The following is a 20,653-nucleotide window of genomic DNA, read 5'->3' as shown; positions in this document are numbered from 1 at the left end:
TGGTCGAGTTCTTCATTAGTCATCCAGCTCACGTGTTCTTGTGGCAAGATGTGCACACTGGTGAGGGAAGGAAAGTCACAGATTAGCAACAAGGTAAGGCAGAGGCCTTGAGATGAGCTATCCTGACAATCCCTGTCAAGAAGAGATGACCTTAACTAGTTGATCCCAACTATAATAATCATCATCTCCTCACTAGCACAGATCTGCCACAGCCCTCCAATGAACCATCAGGCAGCAGTTATTATACTGCTCCTACAAATCTCCTATATACCCTGCTCCTGCAGACCACCTTTCTGCATCCCCTGCTGCATCACATCCGTTTTCATTTGGAGTATGAGGCATTCTGTCCAAGCTGTGCACTGTCTCCCCCATCCAGCTCCTCTGAAATTGCTTGCTGTGTCTCTAGTGTCAGCAGGCGAGCATAACATTGCCATTCTTCAAAGGCAAAGGGAAGTGTGGTTGAAACACCATCTCTGGGAGCAGGGACACCTGCACCTCTCAGTCTACCTTTGGAAATGCCACTCAGGTAACAGTCCTTCTGATCTCTTCTGCTTCTGTCTTCTCTTGGGAGGAGGCACCTCCTAAGTGTGTCTGCAAAAATATGAATTATGAATGTTTGCCCCTTGCACAAGGTTTTGGAGGTGGCCACACGTGTGACCTTGCTGCACAGGTCAAGATGCTCCTTCCCTCCCCTCCACCAATGCACCCTGACCTTTCTGGGCTGTCACAGGCAAAGCCTTTGTGTCTTCCTCGCAGAGAAGCCACTTGCCCACCCAAAGGGGAGCCTCAGGCCTGCTGCCCCATCCTCTCGACACCAGTACAGCATTTTCTTGTCCCTGCCATGCTCAGAGCTGTACCTGACTCCCTGCCCTGTTGTTTGAATTGGACAAGGGGGTGTGGGAACGTGGGAATGGGTTGCAGTGATCCTGTGCAGACTTCCTCTAGGAACAGGACTAAACCAGGAGCTGGCAGCTTGTTTCACAGGCATTGAAAGAGGGCCTTGTAGTTTTACAGACAAAGTGGCAGCCACCCCCCATGGCTTCTCCCCCAGACAGTGGCTTCTCTGCTGATAAGTCTGAGGAGAGCAGCTAGGATGCTGCACTAGTGTGGGCTGCCAGAAGGATGTCCCAGATAAGAGTATTTTCTGTACTCCACACGTTTGAAATCAGGCTGGCTGGGATCAAGGGCACCTGTGAGAGAAGATCAAGATGAGCATTTGTGGGACACCAGCACACTTGATTTTTCCCTTTCTTCTCCTCACGTATGTGCAGATATGAATTGCAGGTTTAAACTTCGACCTTAAAGCAGGAGATTTATAGATCCACAGGAACCTCTTCAATGATGTAAACTTTCTATGGCAGGAGCAGAGTGTTTCTGGCTCCTTAATGCCAGGCAGCAGGTGCTGCTCAAAAGCCACAGACACAGAACTGATAGGCTCTGGCCCTCTCTAATAGGTGGAAAGGATTTCTTTTTGCAGCATTTAACCCTTCTGACCCACCAGCACTGAGCTGTGAAGGTACAACACTGCTCCATAAGCCTTAGCAACAGCAGCAGAACAAGGTGCAGTGTCATTTTTCTGCAGGAAGGGTTTGGGTCTCTTGTTAATTCCATCTTGCAAGTGGGGCTAGAAAACTGTCCCTTCAGGTTATAAATCACGGGGCTGCCAGATTCCAGAAGTCTCTGGAAAGGAACCTGTAAGAATGAGCCTCTTTCTAAGGTCTGTTTATCAGCTACATCAGTTCTGTCATTTCATTCCTTTAAGAAAACTGCCTAGCCCAGCAGGGGTTTTCCTAATATAGCCTTGTCCTGGAGAGATGTGTTGATATCAGCACAGCAGGTATTATAAACCACTTAGGAATCATCAGCCAGCCCCATTGTGCAATTGGTTGGGATTCAAAACCTTGTGATTTGGTTCTGAGAAAATCCAGGGATGGCAAGTGGCTCTTAGCTGGGCTGCTCCAGTTTGGCACCTCCAGGTTGGGTCTGCCAGCCACAAAGTTGATGGCACTGGGAACATTTCACACCTGGGGAGTTGCTGGCACTGAGAATGTTTCACACCAGGAAGAAACTGTTGAAACAGCATGACCTTCGCTGACGCCGAGAGAGAGAGTATCTCATGGTATGTTGCTGGGGTTTGAGAAGCACGACCATTCCTGCAAGCCAAAGGCAAGGGCAAACTCCTGCATTTCAGGGATGTAGCTGTTGCTTTAGCATAATGGATGCTTGCTTTTCTCTCCCTCTTCTGCCTGTGCTGTTCAGAAGAGATATGCAGCCAGCCCCTACTCGGATGAGATCGTGATGGAAGTGGCTTCAGCAAAGCAGCAAGATGAACCAGAGATGCTCTGGGTGATGGGACCTGTCCTGGCCGTGATATTAATCATCATCATTGTCATTGCTATACTCCTCTTCAAAAGGTGAGATCCAGTCCAGGACATAGCACTTACGGCATGAGGGCTAGAGGTGCTGGTGCCTTCAGGACCTTCCTTGTAATCTTCACATAGGGGGTGCTCTGATAGGCAATCCTTGGCGGTCATGGGGAGGAGGAAGGTCTCTACCTGGCACAGCAGAAGGCTGCTTTATAAAGAGAGCAGAAGAGCTGGAAGGGCTGGGTATGCAGAGGGTAGTTAATAGCCCCAGGACACAGAGCTGCTGTGGATTCTGGAAATGTGAGCAGTGCGACAGAGGAGAGCAGCTTTGTCCCTAAAGCCAGTCTGACTGCTCTCTGGTCACACAGCTTGGATTGGCAGCCTTGGGAACTTCTCTAGTACTGGTTTTCTGTGGAAATTGCCTGCTTGATCTCTGGCAGGTGCCCCCACTCCCGTGAATTTTGACTGAGGAACTTGATCTTGGTGGTGAGAACAGGGCACGGATGTGACAGGCTAGAATCAGAGTGGAGCTCTCTTTTGGAGGCCTCTCAGTCCTGACTGCTGGATCAGAGCCATCCACACACTGTGCTCCCTTTAGAGGCAAACACCTGCTTTTGCCTAGCAGAGCAAAGTTGTAACTGTAGTGTGAGATGACTGTTAGTCCTCCAGAGGAGCCACAGGTTGAATTTGCACGTGTTCACATAGCCTGTTCAGTTACAGTGGGTCATTCCCTCCCTACCAGCTCAGCTCTAAGGTTCTGCTCCTCCTGGGCTCTCTATTTACATATGTCTCTCTAGCTGGGGAGGGGAGATGGCTTTGTTGTCTGATTAAATGGAGCTCTGCTGTGCATGTGCAGTCAGTGCTTTTCTGTGTCAGTGATCATCTCCTTTCTTCTGTTCCTGCTTTTCCCTGGATCTAGTAAGCAAGAAAGGTATGAATCCATTTTATCTTCTTGTTTTGCTAAAATATCAAGTCTATTTCCTTTTTTAAAAATCAAGCCCGAAGCTACTAAGGGGCTTCTTTGTTTTTTGGGAGTATGGAGCGTGCCAGCACTAGATGTTTACAAAGACTTTGTTTCCTCAAAGGTATCAGCCTCCTAGCAGTTGTCAGCCTCTTACAGCTCTCAGGGAGAAGTTCCAACGTAAAGACTTCCCAGATTGTTTTTTCAATTAAATTAAAAATAACAAAAGATATGGCAACAAAATGCAGTTAAAGGGGTTCCTTTGTTTTCTCGGTCACTTCAGACTGAGAGCTGTTCCATCAAGAATGCAGGTGTATTCTTGCAGTCTCTAATGAGGATGCTTCGAGGCAGTACCAGGGAACTGTAAGAAATAGCAGGTTTGGTGGTCTTTAATGAGAGAAGATGGCTCCAGGAGGGATTTCTGTACCAGGGCCTCATGGAAGATATTCCCACCTTGGCTTAGCTTAGCATGATGAAGCACCAGCCTGCGGTGCCCAGACCTGACATTCATGTCCCAGCTGCATCCTAGCCCATGGAGCAGCAGCATATCCCCTTCCAGCACCATATCCCCTTCCAGCACCACCTGCATGCTCAGGATACTGCTGTGGGTTTGGCTGTCCAGCTTCTCTTTGGAGGCATTTTCCCCCAAAGATATCTGTATGTCATATTGACAATGGCAGATCTACAATGGGAATGAACGGAAGCTGAGCATCAGTGGATAGCTTGGGATCTGGAGAATGGTTTAGCAGTTGCCCTGACTAGGCTAATGAGAGAGAGACAAACTTTAATTACGTGCTGTGCCCATTCCCAAGAAAAGCTGGCCCACTTTGCTCAAGGGCTCAGGGACTGGTACCCAGTAGCACATTCCACATCCTGCTGTGCTCCTGATAGGAGAAACACTGATTTATTTGTTTGTCAAGTATTTCCCTTTCTTTCTGTCAATGCTCTCAGTCTTTCAGCTCTTTTGTCTCAGTCTAGGCAGCTGGAAGGCTTCTGAGATGTTGAGATGCCTCAGAGCAGTGTAAGACTCTTCTGTATGTTGGCTGTGTCAGGGTCAGCATGGACTCAGAAGAGAGTACTGCTGTCCTGCCCCTGCCCAACATCCCTCTCCACTGCTTAGGTATATCCACCATATTTTTAATCTACAGCAAGAAGTGGGACTTGAACATTCACTAGAAACCCTTCTTGCAGTATTAGATTTTCCTTAATATTCACTTGTCCACTTTTTGATTGGATCTGTCCCTGCTTTGCCTGTGAATTCCAGCAAGAGCCTGAGGTGGTGGCATCGCTCTAGGCATAAATATAGCATGAAGAGACAACATTGTATTTTATTGTTCCATTAATACACGCCTTGGGTGCCTTCAACCATTCAAGACATGTATTAATGGCCCAATAAAACACACCCTGAAGAGCCTTTACACTATTATATTATAGCATTCTGTATTTAAATATTTCTAATACTTGAAAAAAAATTTTATTATATCCTTCCACTACAGGAAATAGTTCCTAGAGACAGTAAGAGGAAACAACATCTGCATTTTCTCTAATAAATATTATGCAGAATACCATATTTCAAAGTGCCTCACTAATCAAACATCTGACATTGCTTACATATGATCTTTCCTGTTTCATAGATGGGAAATTGGAGGCACGGAGGATGATGTGACTTGCCCAGAGCCCCAGGGAGCCTGGGATGGAGCTGAGTATCTGGGACACAGGGACCCAGACTCCTTCCCAGGATGGTTCATGCCAGTCTCTGCCAGAGCTCACCTGCTTGTTTCTACCCTCTCTGTCCATAGGAAAAGGGCACACTCCCCCTCTTCCAAGGACGAGCACTCCATTGGCCTGAAGGACTCGCTCTTGGCCCACTCCTCTGACCCAGTTGAGATGAGGCGACTCAACTACCAGACTCCAGGTAAGGAGCAGCTCACACTCTTGCATCTTGCCTCCTCCAGTTCCCCTTTGCCACGTCGCCACGTCGCCACGCCAGAGGTGGAGTTACAGTCCTTCCCACCCTCCAGCAGCTCCACAGTCACAGTGGCACAGAGGGAGCTTTAGACCGAGGATGTCCAGGTGTCTGCTGTGTGGGTTGCAAATCCTTCTCCCTGGCCCTGTCGCTGCAAGCCTGCAAGGCTGGGGAGCCTGGATGGGGCCAGCCTGTTGTGTGGTGTGTGTCAGACATTCCGTGAAGCTCACTGCAGTCGTCCTGAGCCGGGAGGAGCCTCCACGCAGTTGGGAGCGCCCATACCTGCAGTGGTCCCGGGTACTGCGCTGGCTTGGCCTGGGCTGGGGTTCAGTGCCGAGCACCACTGCTGCAGTGCTGGCCACATGGGCTGCATCTGGGGGAATCAGGAGGTACAGAGCCCTCCTACTGCTGAGGGTGTCCCAGCAGCTTCATCCTGGCATCTTTGGCGTGCTGACCCTCCTGCTCTGCTCGGCTGAGGGTGAAGAGTTACGTGCAAACTACACTGCTCCCCAGCCAGTGCTGTGGCCCAGTGAAGGGCACTGCTGGTCAGGGTGGTCTCAGTGCAGAGGATAATAGTTCAGTAGAAGCCATTCTCTACCTGCTGCTTTCACTGGCCTGGGGTGCCTCGGGCTGTAGCTGGTTTGCCAGCCAGTAGAGGCAACTGTACTTCACACTGCAGAAAGAAAGGTCTTGTGCTGCTGCTTTGTGCCTGCACATCTCTGATGACACCGAAAGCACAGTACCTGTCATTGTAGTGATCAGAGACAGGCTCGCCCTGACTTGTTCAGAGCCTTTCAGAGAGTCCAAGTCCTAGATGAGCTGAGGGAGCACCTGGGCTTTTGTGATGGAGGGAGCAGTTCAGCAGTAAATGAGGCACATACAGCTCTCTTCTAACTTGCAGCTCCTCCTGGTCTGTAACCTACTTTCCTTTTTCTCCTGCTGCTCATTCATCTAAGAGCTTTCATCTAACAGGAGAGTTTTGGAGGGACCATTTCCTGATGTAAAACTGCTGTGTCTGGCAGTGGGGGCAAGAGGAGCCTCTCCTGTTGCCACTCACAGCAGTCTGACTCACATCTGGGGTGAGCTTCACCAGCACATCATCTTCTATGCCCAGGCAGCTGTCAGAGGTCCCTAGTTAGTGCATCTCCCAGGCAGGACCGATGGCACATCTCAGGGATGGGAGGCAGCAGCAGCCTGGCAGTTGCCAGCAGAGCTGGCACGTTAATTGGCCACAGCACAGGCCAGCGTGGTATTGCAGCATGGGAGGAAAGTGCTGTGGGGAGAAAGGAAGGCACCTGTGCCAGAGGAGGAGCATCTCAACAGGCAGATCACTGGGAGCAGCACTAAGGAGGGGGTCACACACAGTCAGCAACAGCGTGCAGCTTCCTGAGGAGGAGCACAGTCTTGAACAGGGCTACTCCAGGCCGGTTATGCACGGGGACAGGCCTCTGTGACATGTCTCCACATGGGAACAAGAGCCATCTTTGCTGTGTGCTCGTGGTTTGCATTGCACAGGGGATTGTGACAGGTCAGGCTCATGTCTGCTCCTGTCTCCAGCGAGATTGGGGTGTTTGCAACAAGGACATCCCTTGCTAGAGGGTCAGGAGTTTCCATCAGAGAGAAGAGGGGTCTGGGAAATTTTCTTTTCCCATCTGTGCCTAAGGATAAGCCAAAGATGCTGGCTCATTTGGTGAGTTTGCAGAGCTCTCTGGAGAGGCAAAACCAAGCCACAGTGCCTAGTTCACTTGACAGCAGCAGGGGCCTGGGACACTGCCAGACAATGCTCCTCCACCATGACACAGCACTGTGTCCTCCTCCCCTTCTCCCCCCTGCATCACTTGTGAGTCTCTGAGAGTCTCTGAGGGGCAGAAGTGGGTGTTGTGCAGTTAGAAGTGACTGTTCCAGCTCCTGATGAGCTTGTCCTCATTAATGAGGTGCATGAAAACCACCAAGCCCAGTGGGTCCATGCTGTTGCCCCTGTCACCCGCCAGAGGTTGAGGCAGTGCTGTGCGGATGCACTGACAAGAGGTGCTGGCCACCAGCCCTGGTAGCTCCCTGCTGGAGCGTGCTGAGCAGGGAAAACTTGTTTAATGCATAATTAATTGGGCTACTGTTATTAAATATTAAGCTTTCTCATTTTTGTGGTTCCTACTTCAGACAAGGGTTTTCCCCCCCATTGGCTTGCCTGTACTAACGTACTGCTGTGCCAAGTCACTGAGAGGATCCAGGACCAGGCAGTGTCCCAATACACCATGAAATGAGGCTGAGTTGTGCTGCTGATGAGCTGCGAGCGAGCTGGAGGCTCAGGGACGCTGAGCAGAGGTTGCTGGGGCTGAGTGCAGTTGTTGTGGCTTCCAGCCAGCACAGATGCCACCTGTACCTGCCATCCCCTGGCCCTTGCTGGCTCCCCCGGGGCACAGGGCTGTGGCCAGTGGTGTGCAGCTAGAAGTGTAGCTCTTGGTGTCACATGAAGACCCGTGTGCTCACTCCCCTGCAAGTAGCTCCAGCTCCATGTGTTTGCCATCAGGGGATGGCACTGGCCAGAGCCAACAGCCCAGTGCAACAGCCAGCTGGAGAGCAGGCCCCTGGGCCAGGCAGTCGGTCCTGTGCAGGAGGGAGGCTCCCAGTGCTGTGGCAGATGGTGCTTTCCTTTGCATCTTCATCTCTTTGTCTTTCCGTTTCTGAACCTCTGCGATGATGACTAAAAGCTAATGGGATTTCTGTTCTTGCCCCATTTCTTCTCTTTGCAGGTGCCAGTGTCGCCTGTTGCCCGAATATCTCAAGTTAGTTTTAACTCCTGTTTTTATCTTATGACACCTTTTGCTTTTTCTTTCACTTTCTCTCTCGTCTCTGTAATTTTTGTTTCAATGTCATAAAGGTCACCCTCACCTACAGCAGACTGTAAAATGGCAGCGATTTCACTTTCTGACATGATGTGTTGGGGCCAGGCTCGGTACTGCTCACATGGCACTGCAGCAGCTCACCTCAGCACGGTGCAGAAGGGAAGGCCCGGAGTGCTGGGCTGCCAGGAGGCTTCTGCAGCAACCCACTGCCTGCTCCCATGCCACCTGCCCCCTCAGAGTGGTGTGCCAGGCTCTGCCGTGGCATCAGGCCTGCAGCTGGCCCTGGGTGGGGACAGAGAACCTTGGTCCTTCTGGAGGGGGTGACCAGCTAGGAACCCCAAATGGACAAATCTAAGGGTGCTCTTCAGCCCAGTGGTTGAACACACTCTCGTCCTACCTTGGGCAAACTGGTTTCCCTAGGCTGGCTGGGTTGCTGTGTCATAGAGTTAGGCAGAACACAAGCCAAGGGACACTGATCATCTCTGAACTGCTGTGCAGTTGTTCTCCTTGGCAGTGTTGGCACCGGATTCCGAGGCACAGAGCAGAGGGACTTACTGCTCTAGAAGGTTGGATGGAGTAGTGCCGGCCTGTGGGTGTCACTGCCCCTTTAATGCTTGTCTTCTGAGCTTCAAGTTCACCCTCAAACAACCATGAAAGCGTAGCCTCCCTGCTGCTGGATGTACAAGGCATCTGTGTGCAAACAGGAATGGGGGAAGTATGTGGGATAAATACTTCCCCCAGGAGCAGAGCCAAGGGCTTTGCAGTCTGTGGCCCTGCAGGCATTGTGAGACCTCTGAGCCCTTCTAGCCTGGTAGAGAGCTTAGTGTCCTCTTGCCAGAGCAATTGGGAGAGCATGTGGAAGTCCTGGCAAAGTGTACAAATCTCCTCCATCTTGCCCTGCAGTGGCAGTGACAGTTGTTCTAGGTTCACCATAATGGGATTCCAACCACCTCTTTCTCCCCATCTGCCCTTGAAGCTCTTTTGTTGCTGCAACACAGCCTTGGCCAGCAAAACTACAAGTTTGAAGAGACCCCATTGTATTTCTCAGTTGAGATGAGGGTCTGGCAGCTCTGCTGTGGTCTGTGCCATACTTTGTACATAACCACATTGGGATAAGCACATACTGTGGTTATGTTCCAGTCTCTTTCTTCTTCCAGCCCCACACTTCTGCCTTGGCCCCACGCTGTTCTCATCGTTCAGTAACAGCTCTGAAAAAGCTGCCCCTGAGCTACAGCCTCAGAGCTCTGTCACCACCAATCTTTGTGGGCCTGCTCAGCCACCTCGGGGATCCTGGTGAGTGAAGTGGCAAGCAGAAGACCATATGCAGAAGGACCTCAGCACAAGGCAGAAGAGAGATATTACCTTCTCCATCTGTCCATGTGTTCTCAGGCCATCCGTGGATAGCTCTGCACTGTCAAGTGATGGCAGGATGAGTGTGTGTTGGATCGGGTCTTGCCTGTGTACAGATGTCAGGTGCTTTATGCAGGGGTCTGAGGTGTAACACTTCCGTGTTATCACCTCCTGACTTGTCACCACTGTGTCAAATGCCTGTACCCAGCCTGGGGACTGCTCCGTCACCTCAGTGGCCCATCACTGCCATCTGCGGTGGCATTCAGTCTCCTGAGAGATTGAAAAGCTCCTGGCTGTGCTCCAGCCTTTCTCCCTGAGTGTGAGTCAACAGCTTCAGCCTATTAATAATCATTATTACCCATGTGGGGTTTCTGGGAAACCCACAGAGCAGCCGATGGAGTCACGAGCCTTGGGATTTGGATGAGATGTTTCACAACCACGTTCCTGCCAGTTCAGCATCTCAGCATCAGAGAAGGAGGTTGTGATGGTTGAGCCCTGAATCCCAGGGCTCTAGTAGGGCTCCTCCCAATCCCACATGCACACCACCATAGTGGTGTGGCATCTGTGGGATCCCCTCCTCTAGGCCTTTCCCCTGAGCAGGGCTTCGGCTGTGCCCAGGATGAGCCATCCTGCCTTAGACAGGGCAAGACTTCTGCCATGGCTTGAGCTGCATGCCAGCCCACAGCAGCCTCCTAAAGGCTGCTGGAGGGCACGTCACTGCACATGGTGCCTTGCACGAGCCAGCCCAGAAGAGCTGAATTTTGGGCCCTGGAGCTGGCTCTGCCTCTGGAGCATCACTGAAAAACACTTGAGTTATACATCTGCAGGCAGAGCTGCTCCTCAGCTCTCAGAATGTTACACAGTGTCCAACAGGGGAGCAGCCATTGCTCCTCCACGGGGCCCTTCTCATCTTTCCCTAGCTCCCTGGGGACTGGGGCAGCATCTCCCTACCCAAAAAGCTGCGCACACACACTGCAGAGGTTTCGTCTAGAGCAGGTCTGGGCGAGTTTCTTTTTGGCTAATGCCATTGTTAGGGCTAAGCAAGAGGATCAGCCTCAGCCCTTGGCAGTGAGAGCACCAGAGGATCGGTGTGTTCAACTTCAACCCATGTGGGAGCCCGGGAAGGGCAGTGACAGTGTATCCTTGGGCTGTTCCTGCCAGGGGCTGTCCCGAGCCCCTGCCCGCTGCGTGGCCTGCTCTGTGTGCCCGGTGGCTGTACTGTCCTGGCTTGCTCACCCGGTCATGCACATTCTGCACATCACCTTTCTGTTCTGTTCACCGAACCGTGTGCTCTGACAGTGTGTGCCGCATGCCATGTGGTCTCGTCGACCTCCCATCCATCCTGCCCAGCGCTTCACATAGTCACACGTGTCCGCCTCGCGCCCACTCTTTGGGTTTGCTGTGCACATGCCATTGTTGAGCCTTCCTTGGCCATGCAGAGCCATAACCTCTCCCTCCTCCCTCCTTGTCTCACTTGCAGGCATGCGTGACCACCCCCCCATCCCTGTGAGCGACCTCGCCGACAACATCGACCGGCTGAAGGCCAACGATGGGCTGAAGTTCTCCCAGGAGTATGAGGTGAGCGTGGGAGCGGGACGGGCTGCGGGGCAGAGTGATGCTGGCCAGGACCCCCAGCGGAGAGGGCTTGATGAAAGCTGAGCTGTGCTTCCCCTGCAGCAGCACCGCCTGGGCAGGCCCCATGCCAGCCCTGGGAGCCTGCCAGCTCTCCCTGCCAGCCCCAGAGCGGTGGGAACTCGCCTCGAGCAGTTGTAGCATGGCTGGTACAGGGAAAAGGCCTTGCAGCAGAATGCACAGCAGCCTACCATGCTCCCACCATGGTTACAGCCTTAAAAGTGAATGGACAGCCTGCCTGCACTGTTGCTGATTACTTTGTTCTGCTGTGTGAGGGCTGCCCTCCATCCAGGTTGGCTGAGGTATTTCAGTCCACAGCATCCTGTGCCCCTTCACGTCCATCTGCATTCAAAGCTTTGCTCTCTGCGCCATCCTCTGATGCCAATGAATATGCATTTGAGTTTTCATTCCTGCTTCCCCTTCTAATCTCCCCCTGAACACTGTTGGACTGTGCTGGCATTACCCTGTGCCATTCAGCATCTCTGCCACCAGAAACTCTGCTAATGTCCCACTGCCCTGGAGTAGTCCCAGTTCCCCTCCCTGCACAGAGCTCTCTCTGCCCTACAGCCCTGAGCTGCAAATTCACCTACATCGCTGAATCATGCTCCTGCCCTGGTCCATATCTCTGGTGGAGCCCCTGGGTAGGTACTGTATGCACCCACCACTGATGCTGCCTTTGCTCACACGCACAGGCATGCACTGGGCATTTGGTGAATCCCTCCATCCTGCACTGCACCTCTCCCAGCCCATCCCTGTCCTCCCCAGAGAACAACTTGCCAAGGGGGTGCACACATGGAGGGGAAGTGGCTGGCCTGTGTGAGGGCTGCCTTGCATTTCTAGGCGCTCTCCAGGCTGCGTGATTGGGTTGAAACTGTGTAAAACTGTGAAAAGTTCCTCTACCGCCATGAGAGCAGCAATGGCAGGATGATGTTTTTCTGTGCTTACATGCAGGACCCTCTTGAGCTGCAGGAGACTTGTAAATAAACCCCCACTACTATTAAAGAGGGAATAAATTTAGGAAGTGTTCTTTGCATGTCTTATCACTTCTGTTTGAATTGTTATCTGCCTGTGCCTGTGGCCTCCCCTTCCTGCACCATACCTACACTGATCCATGAGATGAGATCAGAACATTTGCCCATGAGGTAGGATTATATATGCCAGGAAAGGGAAAGCAGATGTTGAGAAGGCAAGGGACCAATTCCAGCTAGTTCAAAGGGTGTGCTGTGTGTATCCGAGGAAGGCAGAGAGCTCTTTTTTGCTTTGGGATGCCAAGATGAGGGCTTTGGCATCCCTCTGCATTCAGCTGTCTGAACAAGAGAGATGAGCTACAGCATTGCATTGCAACTTGGGAGTTGTTTAAAGGAATAATGTGCTTGCCTGTCAGCTACCTGTGTGTTCATGTATGTCCTGCCAGTGGTGCCAAGGTGTGCAGTCATATCTCTCTGCCTTGGGCTTTTTGTTTCTGGTCCAGCTGAAATGTTAAGCAGGGCTGTCCACAGGCAGGCTGTGGCTCTGCTGCACGGTGTGGATTTGGCAGGATCCGTTGTCTGTGCACTCCCATCCTCACACTAGGCCTGTGCTCATTAGAGCCTGCAGTGTAATACTGAGCTGTGGGAACTGTTTTGGAAAAAATGAGCATTAAGTAAATTCTCTTAGCTGCTTTCATGAGCCTCTCTCTTCTCATTTCTCTTTCTTTAGAATATCATGGCTGGTTGAGAGCACCAATCAGTTGTACTTCTCATGTTGAAGCAGCTATTAAGTAGCTGATTGTTGCATGTAATTTTTTCCCCTGGATTCTACTGTGTTTGACTCCTCATCAGCTGGAAATTACTGAACATGACAGGCTCATGCAGTGTTTGACACTAGGATGGACCCCAAAGCAGAAGGGGTTGCCCCTTGTTGGCATGTGGGGATCAATACAGTCATTTCCCATTTGAAATAAGAAGAATCCTGGACTGAGTTTGCAGAGAACAGCTGCTACCTGTGCAGGATTGCTGTAGCAGTGGGTCTACTCTCATCCTGGTCCCTGTGTGCGTGGGCAGAGCAACAGCTCCCTTTGGGGCCTGCGATGGGAGGGCTGGAGGGCAGGATGGGCACAGCATGTGCTGCTGAGTAAGGGAATCTGCAGAGTGGATGCGGAAATAGCTGAGGTGGGAGGGGAACAGGCTGTGCAGCCCCGTGGGAGCCTGAGACAGGAACCACACTTTGGCACATACTGTGCATTTCCAGTAAGTGGTGATACAGTCCCTGGGACTGTGTGAGCCGCAGACCTTACACAGAGCTGAGTGGTGACCCAGCACTTAGAAAGATGGAAGCCCTGACCCTGTTCCCCATGGCATGGTAGTGCTGCTGGACTGGGCATAGCACAGCTGAGCAGGGAGACCCAAGGGAGGAAGGCATTGCAGGTGAACCCCCAAGGCCCATTTGCTGTTTGACTGTGCTTTGGAATAGTTGAATTTTAAGTGTTTTTTGCAAAGTAGCCTGTCAGCCTAACATCTCCATGGGGTGCAGGGCTGTTTATAGATGGCTCATGTTCCAGGAGCGGTGGCACCACAGGCAGAGAGCAAATATTTAACAGCACTTTTAACCACTGAGGCCAGCTGGCCCAGAGCCATCAGTCTGGCACTTGCCTTAGTTGTGCAAGCAATAGCAGGGTAGCCTAGACACAGGTGACACAAAACAAGACCTGTCAGCACCTCCCCGCACGCCTGGGAAGGGAGCACGGAAGGGTGGCAGAGATTTCTCACAGCTATCTGACCTCCATTCCCACAGGTCAGAGAACAAATAATATTGCTCACACCGGTTTGCCACCCTGCGTGGCTGAGCAGCCCGTGTGACAAAGCCATCACAGAGCAAGCTGTGTGCTGGCTGCAGACAGAGCAGGCTCAGGAGCTGCGGGCCAGCCCTCTCCCCTGGTGCCCCGGAGCCATCCCAGCTGGACCTGCTGGTACCCCTGGTGCGACAGGAGAGGCTGAACTGCAGGTGCTGGGAGCTGAGCCGGCTGCAGACACAGTTAACTGCTGCCAGCTGCTCTGGTGTGGGGCAGAGCACAGCCCCTCCATGCTCCCCGGGCATGCAGCAGCTGGGGAGCAGGGCACAAGGGTCTGGCAGCAGCTTCTGGCCTGGCTGCACCAGGATAGTATTTCATTTTTAGTGTACACTGGGAGCTACAATGAATTTACAGTGAGGGACTAATGGAATTAAGTAGGAGGGAGGCTGAGCCCCATGACTGTGGACCTGCGGGCGGTGGCAGGCGCTGTCGCTGTGTTGGAGCTCCTCCTGTGGGCACCTTCCCACGCTGCAGCCTGTGCACGGGGGGCAGGCTCCTGCCCTCGGATGGTGCAGGAATACCTGCACTGGAACAAACAGGTGTGCACACACACACACTGCATCACACACTGCAGCTGTGGGATCCAGCAGGCTGAGTGCTGGTGTCCCCTTTGATGCTGTTAGCAAACACAGGACTGGCTGGCTCCAGCCAGCACTAGTTCCTGCTCTCTTGTGGCTGCTGCTGTTTCTGGGCTAGGTCTTGCATCACTTTTTCAGGGGAAAATTTTTTCCTTACATCCAAACTGCAGCTTTTGCCCCTCATGCCCAGTCCCTTTGGCATGTCCGTCCAGTGTAAGATCCCTGGGAGCAAAGCAGGCTGTAGGTGATAAGAACCTGACAGTGTGGCACTGCCCAGCACATTAGTTCTTGGTAATCTTTAGGTCATGTATGAGATTTGACTGTGCTCCTGCTTCCCGGTGTAGTGGGGAGGCTGCAGACCCTTCCTCGCAGTTTTCTAAGGAGACAAACACTGCTGGCCTGCCCAAACCCAGTGTTCACTTGTGTTTTTCTTAAAGCCACTGTGGACATTGCATCTCCCTTGCCTGTAGTCCTGATGGTGGGAGAGGTGCTTGGGTCCCTGGAGCCACTGAACCCAGGAGGTGCTGGACCTGGGGTCCAGGTAGCACCCAGGGAGCCGCTCGTGTTGGGTTTAATGGGCTGGTCGGGAAGCTGCCTCACGCAGCACTCACGTTCCGGTAATAAGAATAATAAGGCTGAAGCGCTGCCAGCCATTGATTCAGAAGCACATTATGTCCTCATTTGAGACGCAGCAGAGATTGACAGTGGTCAATGCTTGTGCTAATGTGGTTGATTTCACAGGAGGCCAGGAAGCACTCACTGCCTGAGCACCTTCCCACCCCTGTGCCCCCTTGTGCAGCCACCTGAGCTGCTGAGCAGCGCAGGGTCACGGCTGCCCAGCTCCTTGGCTGCCACAGGCAGGGCCAGCCGTGCTGCCACGGGGGTCTGCCTGCCCGGGCTGCCCCAGGGGTCTGCCTGCCCGGGTTGCCCATGCCTGCCAGCAGTGTAGACAACAGCAGGGACTTGGCATATGGAGGGATTTTGGAGCTGCACTGGGGAAGGGGAGCAACAAACCCAAGGTGGACTGTATCTGAGAGATAAACTGGCACCCAGGAATGTTTTCAAGGCATTTGCAGAGTGCTCTCGAGTCTGTCGAGGAAGGAGCCTTTTTCCAATCCTGTTTCAATGGTCTGACTCTGTCTTTATGGCATTAGCAGCAGGAATCCCTGAACTACTTTGGAGAGATTGCTCTTTGCACTTCCATGCTGGGAAGGAGGAGTTTCACTAATTGGGCTTTTTCTTAATTTGCACTTGCTGTCTTACAGCATCTCCCCTGTCACTTTAAAGCAAAGTAAAACTAAAAGTCATAGGGCTTTTAAGTTTGTTCCTGGCTCATTTCCTTCCAATTTCCTAGCCCTTCTGCTTTCTAGGAAGAATGAGTTGAAAGTGTTACTCTGATCAAGTTTTGGGATGAAGCAGTCATTCCCATGAGCCCCAGAAAGGAATGAGAGCAGATTCCCAGAGCCCAAGCAGTTGTGGAGCAAGGTGGGGAGACAAGGCAGTGCTGCCACAGTCTGGGGCTGCAGAGCATTGTACGGAGATGGGACAAGACTTGCCAACCACCACTCCATGTGAGGGTTCCAACTGCTCTCCAAGCAGCCCATCATGCTCCAGTTTATTTACTCATTTGTTTGCCTTAAAGGGGGGAACAGGTGTACATTAATTCATCATCAGAGTTTAAATTAAATCATTTTACTTCTAAATGAGTCAATAATTTGCAGGAGTATTTAATTAGAGCCTCTTTGCACTCAGGTGCTCTATTACTTCTGACTTTCTCACCTGTTCGCCCTCTTAAGAGGCTGATGATGATTAGACCATTTCTGCACATCCTCATTGCACATCAAAGCAATTAACCCTAATGGCAACCCCTTGATGCTCCTCCTTGGTTCTGGGGGCTCTTGGCAGCCTTGTGCCCCACCCCCCAGGAAATAACTCTTTCTTCTGCTGTGGCAGGACATGGACTTGCAGTGCAAAGCACACTGCCCTGCAGCTGTGTGGCAGTGATGTGCGGTGTAGATTGCACACCAACAACTGCACTGAGCTCTGCCTGCCTCTGCTGAGGGGGGAGGACTTGCTCCAGCACCCGCCTGTGCCCACTGAGAGTGTTCACAGGGTGCACGTAGGGCTGGTGCTTTCTTGGGTTGCTTCTCCATAGCAACAAGATGCTCACTGATGCCTTCAGGGCCAGTCTTAGCCCCACCGCCAGGTAGTCAGTTCTCTGCATGGGCTGTCTGTGCAGACTAAGGCCACCTTTTTGAAAAATAAGTATTATTTATGTCTCTAATAGGCATTGGTGGGTCCATCTCTTCCTCCTGAGTTTGTCTTATTTGTGCTTCTCCTTCAGTGTGCTATGGATTGACCAGGCTGGTATCAAAACCCCTCTCACTTATCTCTACTCCAAACTGAAAAGTCCTTACACGTTATATTCCTCTTATTTTTTCATACCTTTGATTATTTCTGCACTGCCCTTCTGCAGTTCAGCCCCACCCTTAGGTGGGCAGCAGTCTTCCCTGCCACACACCTGAGAGGAGAGCATCCAAAGAGCTGATCCAGTGAGCAGCCTATCCTGAAAACAAAATACAGGTGCCTGGATGAATTGAAGTGCCCCAGAACACCATGAGCTGTGCTGGGATGTCTCTGTACCTGGGCAGAGGAGTTTGCAGAGGCTGTGGCAGCCAGGCCAGTGGGTTTCCAGCCAGAAGCAGTGCTTGCAGCCTCCACTCTCACCATCCCTGCTGCCGTGACTCTGAGCGCAGCGGCTGCCTACTTATTACACTGATAATAGAAAATTACAGGTTTTCTGTAGGAAATGTCTATTTACATCCTACATTTCCCAAACTGCCTATTAGCATCGCTGTGATGTCACATCCTCCTGCGTGTTTTCGTCAGCGCTGGCCCCTGTGCCTGCAGGCAGCCTGCTGCTGCTGCGGGGAGGGCTGGCAGCACGGGCCATGTGTGGGGACAGACAGACAGACAGACAGCTGCCACCTGGCACAGCACTGGCCCCTGGTGCCACAGATCCCTCAGGGCTGCTGCAGCAATGCAGGCAGTGCCTGTGCTCTGTGCCCAAGCCAGTATCCACACCCAGTGCTGGCTGCTTGGGAAGGGCCTGCTCCACAGCTGAGGAGCGTGGGGGACAGCAGTGGATGTCACCTTGTGCACAGCGATGGTTGGTGGGACTGAGCAGAGGGACCATGAGGGCTGTCCACGTCAGCCCAGTCAGGGAGCTGTGCTTCTCGACTCAGCCTTTTGCTCACAGCTGATCCAGAGCTGACAGACAGGCATTTCACTGCCTAAGAAACCTCCTGACACGGCTCTCTGCCGGGCGATGAACACAGATGCCTGCAGAGAGCACAGCGTGCTGTGCTTCCCCTGGCCTCTTTACCCAGCGTTCATGTCTCTGGGCCAGCAAAGTTTTGGGAACCCTGAGTTGGAGCCTGATTTTAATGTTTTGGCAGTGTTGGTAATTTCAGAGGAAAGGGGTTCATGGGGTGACTGTCCTGCTGTAGGTGTTTGCCCCCAGCTTGCCCAGGGCTGCGAGTGCTGAGCAAGTCCCTACATGAGGCAGCTGTCCGGGTGCCTCACGAGTCTCTCAGACAACAAAGCCACCCCATCTCCAAGGGGTGCTTTAGGGATGGTCCTTGTTCACCTTGTTTTGCGCATGGACAAAGACGAAAGGGAAGGCTTTGGGAAGAGGCTTGCCTGGCCTTGGAGGAGGCATGCACTGGCTGCACCAGCACATGGGAGAATCATCGGATGTGCGAGGCCAGGTGGGAGTGGGGTGTGTGCTTTTCAGGCAGTTGCATAGTGTGCAGGCCTTTGGCCAAGATTTACAACGATGTCTCTTCTCTGGGTTTATAGTTTCTTGTCACTCTGTTAACTCAAACAAGAGATATTTACATTGCATAAGTAGCTGGAGCAGTGGATAGTAACCTATCAATTTTCATGACTATTCCCTGGCAAAAGCTCATAGGCTGTCTTGCAGGGCACTAATACTGAAAGCTCCTGGGGCACAAGACACCCAGGGCTTGCTATATTTCATGAGACTGCAGTTCAACAGCTAATAAAACCTCTAGGTCAAGAGCTGTGCAGTCAGGTCTCTCTGGAGTCCTGGCAGAAGACCAAATTTCTGCTGATGGGTAGCTCCAGAGGAAAGGATAGCACACAGCAGAGGAGATGAAGGCTCATCTGCAGCAGGCTGCCCGAGCGAGGGGCTGCTTTGCCTGCAGGTCATGGGATGCATGTCCCACTGGAAACTGGTTTTCAGTGTGGTCTGGCTTGACACTGCTGCTGTGGACACCCATGGAAGTTGTGTCTGGCCTGGGGAGAGCTGTGCAGGGCAGTGCAGATTTCCTGACTGAAACGCATGTGTGCTGCAGTATCTCACTGCACTGTAACTACTCCTGACTCCTTCCTTCTCTTTCTCTCCACAGTCCATTGATCCAGGGCAGCAGTTTACCTGGGAGAACTCCAACCTGGAAGTGAATAAACCCAAAAACCGCTATGCAAACGTGATTGCCTATGACCACTCACGTGTCATCCTGACCTCCATCGATGGTAAGAGTGACTCTGAAGTGAGTACCCCAGCAAGCAGCTGAACCTGACTGTAGCAGGGGACCATCTTTTTCCCCATTTTCGGTTGAGCAGGGGCAAACACCAAGTATCAGCATGATCAAATGTTTCTTCTGAATGGCCAGAAGAGAGAAAGGGCTCTGCAGAGCTTTCCTCAGAGCAGTGTGTCCTGTGTGGCTGCTGCTTGATACTGCTTGGCAGCAGAGATGTCTGTCCCAGCAGCCTTTCTACTTCTGTCCTTGCTGTGTGACTTCAGCTGCCTCCCTCAGTACTGGTGAAACATGGCACTGTTAGCCCTGCCACCCTCTGTCCCAACAGAACTGTCAGGCCAGTATCTTCCTCTTGGACTTGTTCCTGAGAAAGTGTCCAGAGTGACACAGATTGAGGGGCGCCCCTTCCCCTGGGACATCAGGCTCCACATGTCCCTTTATTCCATGGGAGATGCATCAGGCTCTGGTGTCCATAGCACTCACTCCCATGGCTCCGAGAACCAGCCCCACATCTCTGGAGTCTGGGCTAATCCATGTTTTTAGTTCTCTTGCACACAGAGGAGCTTTTTCTATGAACCAGCATCCAGCTCTGCACAGCAGATCTGAGCCCACTCATGGGGATGAGGAAGATGCAGCTAATTCAATGCTTGGGGAAGGAACTGGGGCCTGGCTTTGCACAGTCACTAGCATCTTTTTTCTAGGAATGGAAAAGGCTTTTCTAATGCTAATGCACTACTCATCCTCTTCGGGAGGAGGAGGGGGGGCCAAACGGTCCCTCACAGCAAGCCCTGTCAAGCAGCAGCAGCAGCTATGGGATTCCCTGGCATGCCTGCTCATGGGCAAACCCTCTCAGACAGCTGTGGGGTGAACACGTGGGGGAATCCCTGTTTTCTAGCCTGACTCAGTTGCAGTAAGTAGTGTCTGTGCCTTCCTGGGAACCGTTCCCAAAGCACCCTGCCAGGTCCCCGCCGCCCATGCCAAGGGAGCCAAGTGCTACACTCCGGCTGCTGCCACTCCCCCAGAGCCACCAGCACTTGCTGCCTGCTGGAGACTTCCAGACCTGTAGAAAATTCCCCAGCACAAAAGGACGAGGGGTGACCCCCAGCTTTATTTCCTTCCCCTAATGAAGTGCAGATGCTCTCTCCAGGGGAGACTGAGGAGATTCATGCTGCTTTCTCTCCCTGTGGCCCGGGCAGCCCATGCTGAGCAGAGTTGGGAAGCAGCCCCAGGCTTCTGCTTTGCCACATTTATTTTAGTAACTATGTGTTTGCATTTTAAAGGCCTTTACAAAAAATTCCTTTCCTTAAAGTGGTGGAGGCAGAGTGGAGGCTGGAGCAGCCTCTGTCAGAAGGCAGTAGAGGGGGTCTCACACAGAAAGATTTCAATGGTAGTGGGATCTCCTCCTCCTCTGGGATACCTGTTCCTGCAGGAAGGATAGGAGGACATCCCTGCCTGACATCCTTTTCTAACAGAAGCAAGCTAATGAAGCAGCCTCATTTTTAAAAGGTGCTGTAGGACCATAACAAATTGCTGGTGAATTTAAGACAATTATTTCAATGAGTTGC

General features: G+C 52.2%; 1 protein-coding gene across 19 annotated transcripts in view; it reads left to right on the top strand.

The window, feature by feature from the left end:
- The window catches only part of PTPRF (protein tyrosine phosphatase receptor type F), a 375,667-nt gene that overhangs the window by 337,999 nt on the left and 17,015 nt on the right, over positions 1–20,653 (top strand). For 13 of the 19 annotated variants that reach the window (XM_064665453.1, XM_064665470.1, XM_064665459.1 and 10 more), the window contains 5 exons: positions 2,260–2,414; positions 5,127–5,242; positions 8,044–8,076; positions 10,967–11,064; positions 18,960–19,083. In XM_064665453.1, coding sequence (XP_064521523.1) covers positions 2,260–2,414; positions 5,127–5,242; positions 8,044–8,076; positions 10,967–11,064; positions 18,960–19,083 — 526 coding nt within the window. The remainder of the gene's footprint in view (positions 1–2,259; positions 2,415–5,126; positions 5,243–8,043; positions 8,077–10,966; positions 11,065–18,959; positions 19,084–20,653) is intronic. The other 6 variants (XM_064665471.1, XM_064665465.1, XM_064665463.1 and 3 more) reach the window with 1 other exon arrangement.

This window comes from Pseudopipra pipra, chromosome 9 (assembly GCF_036250125.1).
Source record: "Pseudopipra pipra isolate bDixPip1 chromosome 9, bDixPip1.hap1, whole genome shotgun sequence".
NCBI classification, from domain to species: domain Eukaryota; kingdom Metazoa; phylum Chordata; class Aves; order Passeriformes; family Pipridae; genus Pseudopipra; species Pseudopipra pipra.
The sequence above is the reverse complement of the archived record's forward strand: the minus strand, read 5'-3'. Positions and strand labels throughout refer to the sequence as shown.